The 13,225-nt window shown below is 47.2% G+C and overlaps 1 protein-coding gene across 3 annotated transcripts in view; it reads right to left on the bottom strand.

The window, feature by feature from the left end:
• Nucleotides 1–13,225, bottom strand: part of PLPP4 (phospholipid phosphatase 4) — a 119,970-nt gene that overhangs the window by 70,928 nt on the left and 35,817 nt on the right. For all 3 annotated transcript variants that reach the window (XM_044236689.1, XM_044236691.1, XM_044236693.1), the window contains exon 2: nucleotides 4,747–4,855. In XM_044236689.1, the coding sequence (XP_044092624.1) occupies nucleotides 4,747–4,855 (109 nt within the window). The remainder of the gene's footprint in view (nucleotides 1–4,746; nucleotides 4,856–13,225) is intronic.

The following is a 13,225-nucleotide window of genomic DNA, read 5'->3' as shown; positions in this document are numbered from 1 at the left end:
CAACACGATGTCAGTAACATCCTACAGAAGTAAATCTTCTGGACCTGCTGTGGCCAGGACAAAGGACAGGTCTTAGGTAGACTTGTTTTTTTAAGCCAAGGAGAGCAACTGGGAACACTGATCATTCCTTCAACTCACTACTTGAGTTCACCTGTTCCAGAGCCTGGCTGGGACCATCCAATCATGTCTGTGTCCCCCATGAGACAGGGAACCATCTACTGTTCAGCAGTGCTCCTCCAGCACCCAGCACCATGCTTAGCTCAGGCAGGTGCTTTCTAACTGTCGGTGGAATTAAGTAATAATTAACTAACCTGAAGCTGTCCAGAGTCTGCTTCTATCCCTGCCTTCCTCTGCCCCCTTTACACACAGATACACTAAACACACTCCTATTCACTGCGCCCACATGGCCCCTGCTCTCCCATGTCTGTGCCTTTACACACCAGCCCTTCTATGTGCAGTCCGCTACTCACCACCTCTCCACATCCCCTGAGTCCTCACGGAGACATCACAGCTGAATGGGTCTGTGAGGATCTGCCCTCTGGCAGCTGGCATTCAGATCTGGGTCTAGCAACTGGTGCTTGTATAACCTTGGACAAGTTGCTAAATCTCACTGCAGTTTCATTTTCTCCATTGAACTTATGGGATTACAAAAGTGCTGACCTCAACAGATGGTGAGAAGATTATCTGAGATGCCACTGCAAAGTGTCAAGCACAATTCCTGTATTCAAAAGATGTTAGATGTTGTTATTACTGCCGTGACGATGATGATGATGGTGGTGATGATGGTAGTGGTGGTGATGGTGATGATGGTGATGATGATGATGGTGATGATGGTGGTGATGGTGGTGATGATGGTGATGATGGTGATGATGATGATGGTGGTGATGGTGATGATGATGGTGATGATGGTGATGATGATGGTGGTGATGGTGGTGATGATGGTGGTGATGATGGTGATGATGATGATGATGATGGTGATGATGATGATGGTGGTGATGATGATGGTGATGGTGGTGGTGATGATGGTGATGATGGTGATGATGATGGTGGTGATGATGGTGGTGATGGTGATGATGGTGATGATGGTGATGATGGTGGTGATGACGGGGTGATGATGATGATGTTGATGGTGATGATAATGGTGGTGATGATGGGGTGATAGTGATGATGATGGTGATGACGGTGGTGATGATGGTGATGATAATGGTGGTGATGATGGGGTGATAGTGATGATGATGATGGTGATGAGGTAATGATGGCGGTGATGGTGATGACAGTTAAGGATGATGACATGGGTGATGGTGGTGGTGATGATGCTGATGAAGGTGATGGTAGTGGTGATGATGATGGTAAATGATGGTGATGATGATAATGATGATAGAGGTGATGGTGATGATGATGGTGATGATGATATGGGTAAGGGTGACAATGAGGCTCCCTATAAGTTTGAGCCTCTATCCCTTTCTAAATTCTGTTTTTCTTTAGTGCAATCTCCCCCAGGATACCCTCTAAGGATATCCCTAAAGAAACCCCCCATTCCGAGTTCTCATTTGACTTCCCATCACCTGAAGCTCCTATGGCTTTCCTAACCCACAGCAGGTTCCTGGAGTGTTCCCTGAATGTACAAAGACACAACTACTAAGACAGCAACAAAAAGTATTCTAAAAAGCAAAATCCAGCACAAAGTCTCCCTATACCAAAAAGAAGATTTCCAAAGATGATATGATAAACCCCACACACTCGGGAAAGAACCATGACATCTTTTGAATAAGGAAGCAGCCTTCCATAAAGACAGCTAATGGTCTGTGAACACCCAGGAAATGCTAATTCAAGACTGAGTATCTGTGAAAAGAAATCTCAGCCTGTCTCTCTGCTCAGCAGGAACCCAGAGTCATCAAGAGAAACAAACTCTCAGAATCAAGCAACCCAGCTACATTCAGTTTCCAGGCTGACATAGTCCTCTTCACTCAAAGTGCCAAAGACAGAACAAATGAAGGGGCTTCTGGGTGATATGATCACCATTCACTCTGCTTAACTCAATCCCCTACCATTGTGATCTGAACAAGCAGCTCCTCTAAAATGCACACATGTACACACACACACACACACACACACACACACTCACACACCCCTCCAGAGGCCTAATTTCCCAATCAAAAGACATCTGGATAATTACGAGCTGTCTTCCAATAACACTTTGGTTAAAAAGTTAAAAATGTTGCCTTTAGGGACGCCTGGGTGGCTCAGTTGGTTAAGCAGCTGCCTTCGGCTCAGGTCATGATCCCAGTGTCCTGGGATCGAGTCCCACATCGGGCTCCTTGCTCGGCAGGGAGCCTGCTTCTCCCTCTGCCTCTGCCTGCCATTCTTCTGCCTGTGCTCGCTCTCTCTCCCTCTCTCTGACAAATAAATAAAATCTTTAAAAAAAAAATGTTGCCTTTAAATTAAAACATTCCAACCAAAAGTAAAAGAGACCCCAGGACTTTTTTTATTATTAAGTAGCAAAACTTGAGCTTTCTAATGAAACCAACATAGTTATTAAAAAAATTACAAAAACATGTTTTATTACAGTCTTCCATAAATATCTGAAGGCTTTAAAGGATCAAAGCAAACAAATGATATTTTATATTAAACTTTTACTAAAATCCAGGAGAAAAAAAATCTAATTAATGCGGTGACAAAGTATTTTTCCTCTTTGTGTTACATGTATTATAAACGTATCTACTGCTTTCCTTGGGTTATAATGGAATTGTATTAAATCTTGTGACCCAATGAATGAAATGCATCAACTATTATTAACAAAACGAAAGGTTGAACTTATCTCATTAGGGGACTTGAGGGTAGGAATCAGGATTTGAGGCTGAATACACTTCTATTCTCTGAGAATCACAGCACTGAATAACTCCTTTACTGCCTTGGGTCCTCCACTGCCAACATGCAAATGCGCCCCCTCCTACTTGTGTCTGCAGCCAGAATTTTTGTGGCATTGGTATCTAGACTTCAAAACAATCCATTGTTCATAAATCTAGGACACAGGCATAAATTTCTCACCATATCCCACATGAACACTCATCTCCAAATTGTGTTTTATAGCACATAAAATGTGAAACCTGGGAGGAATATGGATAACTGGTAAGTAGGAGCTTCCCCCTTTCAAAACCATGGAGTAAACTAGTTAGACATACGCAAATTCCTTTATGTCTAGGATTTATAGAAGATTTGAGTTGGAGCAAAAATGGAAAAAGTCTAATTTTCATATTCAAGTGTTAGGTAATGCCCGAACTCTTCAATTTCCCTGAAATTTACAAAAACCCAGTTTAGTTTCCAGTGGAAAAGCAATTATTAAAGAGTAATTAAAGGGCACCTGGGTGGCTCAGTGGGTTAAAGTCTCTGCCTTCAGCTCAGGTCATGATCTCAGGGTCCTGGGATCGAGCCCCGCATAGGGCTCTCTGCTCATCAGGGAGCCTGTATCCCACCCCCCCTTCTCTGCCTGCCTCTCTGCCTACTTGTGATCTCTGTCTGTCAAATAAATAAATAAAATCTAAAAAAAAATTTTTTTTAAATAAAAAAATTTTTAAAAGTAATTAAAATACTACTTCAAAGCTGATGTAATGTTCTGGGCATTTCAGGATGTTTGCAGACACAAAGATCCTTCTAATCATCACCAATTAATAAGATTTCCTTACATAACATTGAAGGGATTTCTTTCAAAATGTCAAAAGATTCCTCGTGTGCCCTAAGAAATCTCTGGCCCCATCACTTACGTTCCCAGAGGCATGAGACACAATGGCTGGTCAGAAAGGATAAACTTCAAGCCAGACAGCTGGCCAACCAAAAGTCCCATTACTGTTCTGTAACAAAGAGGAGCTTAAATATTTCCTCTGCTACAGAAAGACCTAATGGCAATTCCCCAGGAGGCAATCAGCATCCGCAAGGAGTCCTGGACACTGCGCTCCTACCCTACAAGGCAGCTTCATGGCTGAGACCGGGCTCAGAGGTGGCTGCTTGGATCTGAATCCTGGCTCTGGCACTCACTAGCTGTGTGGATCTGGGCACGTTCCCTCCTTTCTCTGGGACACAATTCTGCACCTGCAAATGCGGCCAAGACTAACCACTTTCTCACTGGAATGATGGGTGGGATTCAATGAGATAATCTTCTCTCTCAAGCTCTCAGCAAAGGGGCCGGCACATCGGAAATGAAATATAAAAGGCCTTGATTGCCGAGGGGGTCTAGGTGAAGAGGTAAAAGTAAGGCCACTATATCCACCAGCTCTCTGGATGCCGGCCTATTTACTCTAGAGGCAGAAAGACACAAAACACTATCTTGGGACTGAGTCATACAAGGCAGTCTCATCCGTGGTTGCCTGACGAGCTAGAACCAGAAGAGCCATTCACAGGACCCTCGATGGTGCCTGAGTCTGGTAAAATCGAGTTTTATCCTAGAAGGAGATGGAGCAGGGAAATCGGTTTCTGGTCTGATTTTACCGTAAATACTTGGGAAACAACTCGGCCCAGCTCAGGTAAGTGGGTCCCTTCTCTTTCCAAAGTGGCAGGTCGACTACCAGTTCTCACATGGCCAAGCAGCGTCCGTCATGATCTGGACCTGAGTTTCATGTGACAGGCTGCTCCGCTCCTCTTTCTTCTGGAAAGCTCACAGTCTTCAGCAGGGGACAGAAGAGCAAAAACGGAAACCCATTTGGTTCATACTTGGAAGACTGGTCAAATCAGCCATGAAATCACGGTACTTACAAACATGAGGCGGGTAGGTATGTTGTCAGACTGCACCAAAGGATTTTTGTAGAGCCAGATCTCTTCTGGCTGGATGACTCTCTGGAATGGGTCCAAAAACTCCGTGAAACTGAAACAAAACAAAGACAGATGCGTGAGGGCTTGAGCGCTTATCTGTCACCTGTAGCTCCTGAGAAGGCCACGGCCACAGGCCCTCGGTGGAGAATCCAGCCTCTGGGGGAGGAGAAGGGAATAACAGGCTGCCCTGGGAGGGGAACATGGATTGAAAGAATTACTGAGACTCTGTAGAACCTTCTGTCAGCACCTGCCGCCAAAGCCCAATTCTGGGCATGAAAGAACAGCGGCAAAGCTGACATACAAAGACGGTAGAAGTCCGGACTTCAAAATGAACTAGGAGCCAAAGGGCAGAATAGGGGTGGGGGGTCTCAGAGCGGGGCAAGACCAGGCCAGCAGCGCAGCTCCGGGAAGGAAATGTGCTCAACACGGAGCAAAGGTGAAGGAGCGCCAGGAACCACGTTAAGAAGGAATTTGGGTAAATTGGAAGGGGAGGTGAACCATGAGAGACTATGGACTCTGAAAAACAGTCTGAGGGGTTTGAAGTGGCGGGGGGGTGGGAGGTTGGGGTACCAGGTGGTGGGTATTATAGAGGGCACGGCTTGCATGGAGCACTGGGTGTGGTGAAAAAATAATGAATACTGTTTTTCTGAAAATAAATAAATTGGGAAAAAAAAAAAAAAAAAAAGAATGAACCAAGGGCTCCTTCCCTCCCTTCCCCTGATGGTGCTGACACTTCTCCACCAGTAGGGGGCAGAGTGAGCAAGAAAAGCCTCCCAGAGAAGACTAGATTGGGCAGAAGGAACACAGAAAGGAAGGGAGGAAAAGAAAAGAGAAATGGGGAGGATTCTGGGGCTGCTGCCAAGAAACCAGACAGCATTATGTACCCACATCCTCCTCTCATGACCCTCCCAACCCCTCCCACACCCCAGGAGCCCACAACACCCAGGCGGAGGGAAAGCAAACACCACCAAGAGTAAAACAGGGCAAAAAGGGGGCCGGGGGGACAGAGCCCGCAGGGGTATGGTTTGCTTTGTCAGACTGACCCACCAGCCCAGTTCTCCAGCTGGCGAACTCAGTTCAGAATGGGGGTCCAACAGAGCCAGGCAGAGGCTGAATGTCTTTTCAGACCTAGTCTCAGAGGTCTTGTGTCATCTGGTGACGTGTGAGTCATTCGGTCAGCCCAGATTCAAGAGGGGAGTGGATGCCCCTTCTTGGCAGGGATACAGCAAGGTCCCACCAGAGAGAGGCTGCTTAAGATGACAGACTTGGGTTTAAAATAATGATATGCCAACCCCCAGCTGTCATCATTGCAATGGGCCCATCCTTGGTCTCCAAGCCTTCCCCACGCAGCTGGCCATACCACTGAGCACATCCCTCTTCACCCGGCTTGTCCCCCAGATGTTATTACCCTCTTGGCTATTTTTTAAAGCCTCATGTACCCAGCCTTTTGCACACTTCCACATCCCACCCCGAGGAGTTGCAGCCAGAACGCATCTATCAAGCAAATTATATCCTCCGGGAGCAGCAGAGCCAAGAAAGATAGATGTCCCTTCTCCAGCCACGCTCCAGCCACCAGTGTCTGCCTGCAAGAATCCAGACAGTGAGGCAGCTATGCAGAGGACTTGGGTCTCAGAAAGCAAACGAGGGCAGAGATGGGCCCGTGGTGAGATGGAAAGTTCTGGAGACGGTATAGGGTGGTTACCATGAAAGGACATCGCAGGCTTGGAAACCCCCTTCCACATGCTCTCTGGAGGTGGTCTGGATGCCAGGAAATGGAAACCCAGCTTTCAGGGCAGAAGTCTTGTACTTACGGAACAACCAGTCCCAGAGGGGCCAGAGAGCTGGCAACTCCAGCCGGCTGCCCCGTGGTGCCAATGCCGCTGACCTGTGGTCAACCTTTGATTCACAAGGGGCCAGGGCATCCACCTCACAGGCAAGAAACTTATGAAAAATGCAGAATCTTGGGACTTAGCCCAGATCTACTGAATCAGAATCTTCATTTTTAATAAAACCCCCAGGGGATGCACAGGAGCCCTAGAGTCAGACACACACAGCTCTCCGGCAGGAAATGGGGTGCTTCCCAGCTTTGGCCTTTTAAGAACCAAGTTAGCCAATTTTGCCCTATCCCCCCTCCTCCCGGGCTGTGACTTTCCGTGAGACTTTGTAAACTAAAAGCCTAGAAGAAACTTCATGTCATGGCTTAATTATGAAATCAGCATTCCCTCCATAAACAGCTGATAAACGTTAAAATAAATACAATGAAAACCAAATACTGCTATTAAATTCGACTTTGGCACTGTTGCCTGGGAGTCTCGCCTGCCCTCTCTTTGAAGGACCTCCAGAGCTTCCCCGCGAGGCAGCGAGGACGGAGGGACAAGTGAGGGAGACCAACGGCAGGTGCCCTCCCCATGAGTGTGGAAGTGGGGACACACCATCTGTCCTCTAAAATCACTTCACAAAGCCCATAAAATTCTCTCCAGCACTGCTGTGGTCATGGAAGCAGGTCAAAACATTTTGATGGGAAAAGAAAGGAGTTACTACTAAAGTAAACATGTAATTTTCTTTTGTGAAGATTCTAACTGCCCAAAGTCAGGTAACTTGCTGTTGGATGTGGATCCAAGTCATGCTTCTTTCATTTCTTGGCTGTTTGAATTTGACAATTATCTTTTTTTTTTAATTTTTTTATTTTTTATAAACATGTATTTTTATCCCCAGGGGTACAGGTCTGTGAATCGCCAGGTTTACACACTTCACAGCACTCACCAAAGCACCTACCCTCCCCAATGTCCATAACCCTACCCCCCTTCTCCCAACCCCCCTCCCCCCAGCAACCCTCAGTTTGTTTTGTGAGATTAAGAGTCACTTATGGCTTGTCTCCCTCCCAATCCCATCTTGTTTCATTTATTCTTCTCCTACCCACTTAAGCCCCCATGTTGCATCACCACTTCCTCATATCAGGGAGATCATATGATAGTTGTCTTTCTCCGCTTGACTTATTTCGCTAAGCATGATATGCTCTAGTTCCATTCATGTTGTCACAAATGGCAAGATTTCATTTCTTTTGATGGCTGCATAGTATTCCATTGTGTATATATACCACATCTTCTTGATCCATTCATCTGTTGATGGACATCTAGGTTCTTTCCATAGTTTGGCTATTGTGGACATTGCTGCTATAAACATTCGGGTGCACGTGCCCCTTTGGATCACTACGTTTGTATCTTTAGGGTAAATACCCAGTAGTGCAATTGCTGGGTCATAGGGCAGTTCTATTTTCAACATTTTGAGGAACCTCCATGCTGTTTTCCAGAGTGGTTGCACCAGCTTGCATTCCCACCAACAGTGTAGGAGGGTTCCCCTTTCTCCGCATCCTCGCCAGCATCTGTCATTTCCTGACTTGTTGATTTTAGCCATTCTGACTGGTGTGAGGTGATATCTCATTGTGGTTTTGATTTGTATTTCCCTGATGCCGAGTGATATGAGCACTTTTTCATGTGTCTGTTGGCCATCTGATGTCTTCTTTGCAGAAATGTCTGTTCATGTCCTCTGCCCATTTCTTGATTGGATTATTTGTTTTTTGGGTGTTGAGTTTGCTAAGTTCTTTATAGATTTTGGACACTAGTCCTTCTTAATCAAACTACATATCAATTCTTGGCAAAGGAGAACAGTGTTACTGTCTTCTCCCCAGTTTTCTGATAATGTGGTCTGAAGAAATTGGGAAACATACACTGTGAGGATTCAAAGATGTTACTCTAACTTTATACTGGGCAATTCTCTAATTAAGTATACGTTCTCCTTAGGCTGGGTTGCTATCTCCTCCCCACGCCTCCCTGTCTTTCTTTTTCTCTTGGTGGCCAGTCCTGTTTCCACAGCCCAACATGACTTCAAACAGCCTATGATATCTACTTATATAGGAAGGAGTGCTGTAGGGGACAGACAGCAGACCATCAACTCTGCCTACTGTTTACTCGCCCAGCAAACCCTTACTGAGTGCCTGTGATATGCCTGGTATTGCTCTATGAACCCTGGTGAACAAAACATATGTGGTCCCCGCTCTTGCAAAGATTATAGTCAGGGGACCCTAAGTGCCAACTGATTGGGGAATGAGATGTTGAAGTCTTCAGTTACAGGTACCAGAGTGCTGTCTACACAGATCGCCAGCCCACTCTGCTCTGAGGAGATGCCAGGTTAGGAGTGTTCCAGTAGTTTGACCCAAGAGAGAGCCTCTAGCCTAGAGCCACTTATAAGAACCTTGACCCCTGGAAATGTTATAAGATGTGTATCTATCACTGTTCACATAATGAATGTGCCAACAGATTTAGCCCAGAGTTAGGAAACCAGAAGAATGGCTCATCTTGACATCACACTAGCAAGGATTTAGTAATGCCTCTGTCCCCCATGCCTCTTCTAACCCAAAGTCAAGTTCTCAAAGGCCCAGAATCTCCCCATTATCTTCTAAAAGACTCCACAGACTTGCCAATGATCTTAAAGTCATGGATCTTGATAACATACCCTTTTCAAGAAAAGGTTAACACTTCAGTCACATACTAGACACAGATTTCTATCTCCTTTACTCCCAACCGAAAACAACACACAATTATACTGAAACACGAACTTAACCAGACCCTTAAACTTGGTGTAAATCCCTGCTTTGGCATTTGCCCACTGGATGGCTTGAGAAAAATCACTTAACCTCTCTGAGACTTCATATCCCTCCCCCCAAACCCTCCCAGGATGACCATACCTTCCAGGGCAGTAATAATATTGCTATCATTAGTGGTAAGAAAAGTTGGGGTCTGGCATGGTGTCTGGGGGCACTGGATGCCTCAACCAAATGCTCTTCCTGCAACGTGGGCATGAACAGTGCTGAGGACACACTGTGGGTCTGAGAAGGATACCCCTTCCCATGATTCCCTACCAGGGGGCATGAGGTTCCCTGCCCAGGGAAGAGAATCAGACAGGATGTCAACAACTACCACTCACCACAGGGCCATTCTGTGAGCCAACAAGGACCTGGGCAGTCACTTCTGAACCTTGCAACATGCAGGAGGGAAAATCAAGACTCATGAGAGAGAAATTTTCCAAGCAAGAACAAAGTAAAGCCCATTTTTAATTGGACTATTGATTTGTCCTCTCTAGTGGGCCTCTCTCGTGCAAGAGGGAAAACATGGACAAGTGGGCTTTGGATGTGGTCAGCAGACAGGCAGCTGCTACCGAGGGAGGAGGGGACTGGATTTACCATTAGTCCTGGGGCTGGGGTAAGATGAAGCTACAGAGAGAACATGCTGATAAATCATCTCTATGAGCCAGCAGGCCAGGGACGTGCCCCCAAACAGCCTTCTCCTGAGTCTGGTCACTGGCTGCCCCAAAGACACGAGTAACAATTTTTATAAAAATAGCTAGTTACCATATTCGAAGCCATTTTGCGCCATGCCCTTGACTGGATGCTTTCCAACGTTACTCATTTACTCTCCGTAAGAGCCCAGTGAGACAGCAACTGCTGTTATCCCCATTTTAGAGTTGGGGGAACTGAGGCCACAAGGAGAAGGGTCTCTTGCCTAAGTCATCACAGCTCCATGTGCCATGGAATGTCCACTATCGCACGTCCTCCTGAGCACACTCTGGAACTTTAAGGAAGGAACATGCAGATACATACACGCACACACACGCACACGCAGGCATTGCCCACCAGTGTAAAGACATCTGCAATTATTTTAGTGAGAGGTATCGTTTTCCACAATTAGAAATAGAGCCTTACTCTTGGGAAAGGCAACATGGGATCTCAGTTCTCAATCAGGGGGAAGACTGAGATCAGTTAGATGTTTGTCGTGAAGGAGGGAAGGGAAGAAATCACGAGAGACGTGAAGCCCCCGAGAAGTTGCTTCCGCCAGCACCTTCTTCCCAGCTCCTGGGGCAAGCAGGTGCCCCTGCACCAAAGCTACCTGCCACTCACCTGCCCTTGGGAGAATGTCACCCAGGAGACCAGCCTGGCCAGATGAGGAATGGCTCTCTCTTCTCTGCAGCGAGCCTCACGAAGGATAGAAGGCAGGCTGAGCGAGGGCGACGGCCACCGGGGCCGAGGCGCAGACAGAGCCTGGCTCCAACACTCATGCCCTTCCCCCTCCATGGGCACAGACTCTGGAGGGGCAGCCTGGGCTGGATTTCCACTCTCCCTTACTGGCTGCGTGACCTTGGACAAGGCACCTCCCTTCCTGGCCTTGGTCTCCTTACTCTGCCAGGTAATGCTGACAAGAACACCTATCTCAGGGGGCTTGGACAGATTCTAAACAGGGTGAAGATGTGAAGCTAGAAGGGCCCGGGCATATGCTGTTGGCCTGCGGGGGAAAGCCTGAAACTACAGCCCAATATCCCATCCTGCCCTGACAGCTGAAACCACAGGGACTTCAAACAGCCTGACCACAAGCTCCCTGCCCCCTCTGCTTCCTCAGGTAAGGTCCCCCCACCAAACAATCCTCCTTATCAAGAGACCAGGTGCAACTTCTGCTTATCCTGGAGTGTTGGGTTTTCAGCCCTTCCCAGCCCAGGAATAGGCCAATCACATCCTCCTGCAGGAACCGGGGACACCCCACGTTCTTGGTACTACAGAGCCCGCCTCCCACAGGCCCTGCTGGTTTGCTTCCCCGATCCTAGCCCTGCCCAGCCGGCGGCATCCTGCCTTCCTGCTGTGAGTATATGTGACCAGTAAACTCCGTCCATCTCTCTGTCCCATCTTCAGTGTCACATACAGCCACCCCCAAATCCCAGGGTAGGAATCCCTCCTCGTCAATGGGGTAAAGACAGGGTATCAGAGCACATACCTCTGGCCGAGGCCCTCCTGAACATTATGGGGTGAGACTGTGGTGGAAATATATGAGCCAAGCCTGGGAATGTCCTTGACCTACCCAGCTCCAGGAAGGACGACAACGGACCAAGAGGAGGCAGCATGAATATAACCAAGCCGCCGCCCCAAGACTCCCTGTTCAGGCCAGCTCTTCTTCAGCTTTTAGGAACACAGCCCTACCCTGCCTCCCCCACCTGTGGTCACCAGTACTGCGACCACAGACACCCGTGTGCCTCTGACGCATGAAGTACACGGCACCTCAAGGAACATTCTTCCCCAAATACGTATACTCTGACCCTAATCAAGTCTTTGGATCCAACTTCCAGAGTATAGGGGCAGGAGAACAAGTCAAATGCCCTCAAGCAAATAATTAGACAAGTCCTGGAATAAAGCTAGAAGGAATGTTCCAGACTACAAGAATCTGCAGAGACAAAACAACCAAATGTAACATATATTTGACTGGATCTTGGGTCAAAAAAGTAAAAAAGCCATAAAAAGAAATTTGGAGGGTAACTAAGGTAATAACAAGGACTGGACAAAACCAGGTATCAGGTGATCATCAGGGAATAGTACTAATTTCCTTCAGTGTCATAAGCACTTGGATATGGAGAAGAACGCCTTGTTTTTAGGAGATGCATTTAGGGAGCTTAGGATAATGATCTGTCAGCAACTTCCTCTCAAATAGCTCAGAAAATTGTACATAAAACATATAACTACAGAATAAAGCAAATAGCGTAAAATGTTAATTGCTCCATCTAGGGGGAGTGGATGGAAGATCGTTTTACTGTTTCAACTTTTCTGTATACTGGAAATTGGTCAGGACTAGAGGCTGGTATAGAGGGGTCCAGGAGCAGGAACCACCAAAGAGGGGACTAGCACAGAGGCAATATAGTAATGGAAATACAGTGTTAGCAGAGCTGGGGAGTTGAATATCTTCTGTTCTACCTTGGCCGCTTATGACCTGTGTGACTCTAGGCACAGAACACCTGCTCTCTGAGCCCTGGGTGCCTCTCTAGAAGTGCAGCTAACCATACCCCGCACACCACCCACCCCGCCCCACCTTCAGGGCCACACTGAGGAAGGAACAGTGAGGTCGTGCACAAGGGCCTCCACATAGAGCCCACTGTGCTGCGCTCAGCAGATGCCCCCTACCCAAGAGTCATCTTCTGTCACAACAGCATTTTCAAACCACAGCATGGAAAAAGCAGGACACCCAAACCCGCCTGCCACAGAGCAGGGGCGTACATGGAAGTCTATTTTGCAGAAGCACCATATTCAAAACTCTTCACATCACTCCGGAACTCCAAACATTTAATCCGCCGATTTCGGAAGTTTCCGCAGAGGGTGCCTCCCCTCTGGAAGTAAACAGAAGATGGAAAACATTTTAATTGTCTGAATTCAAACAGAAAATCCTGGTCTACACATACGCAGCCTGCAAAAGCGAATACATTGGGTCCAGCTGGGGCTTCATGACCTGGAGAAGTGGCTGAGGCCCCTCCCCATCTGTAAAATGAGCAGCACACTCACCTGAAATGTCGTGAGAATTGGGGTATCATAACTGGGGTCCATGAGAAGCAGTCA

This window comes from Neovison vison, chromosome 2 (genome assembly GCF_020171115.1).
Source record: "Neovison vison isolate M4711 chromosome 2, ASM_NN_V1, whole genome shotgun sequence".
NCBI classification, from domain to species: domain Eukaryota; kingdom Metazoa; phylum Chordata; class Mammalia; order Carnivora; family Mustelidae; genus Neogale; species Neogale vison.
Note: the sequence above shows the minus strand (reverse complement) of the source record. Positions and strands in the feature narration are given on the sequence as shown.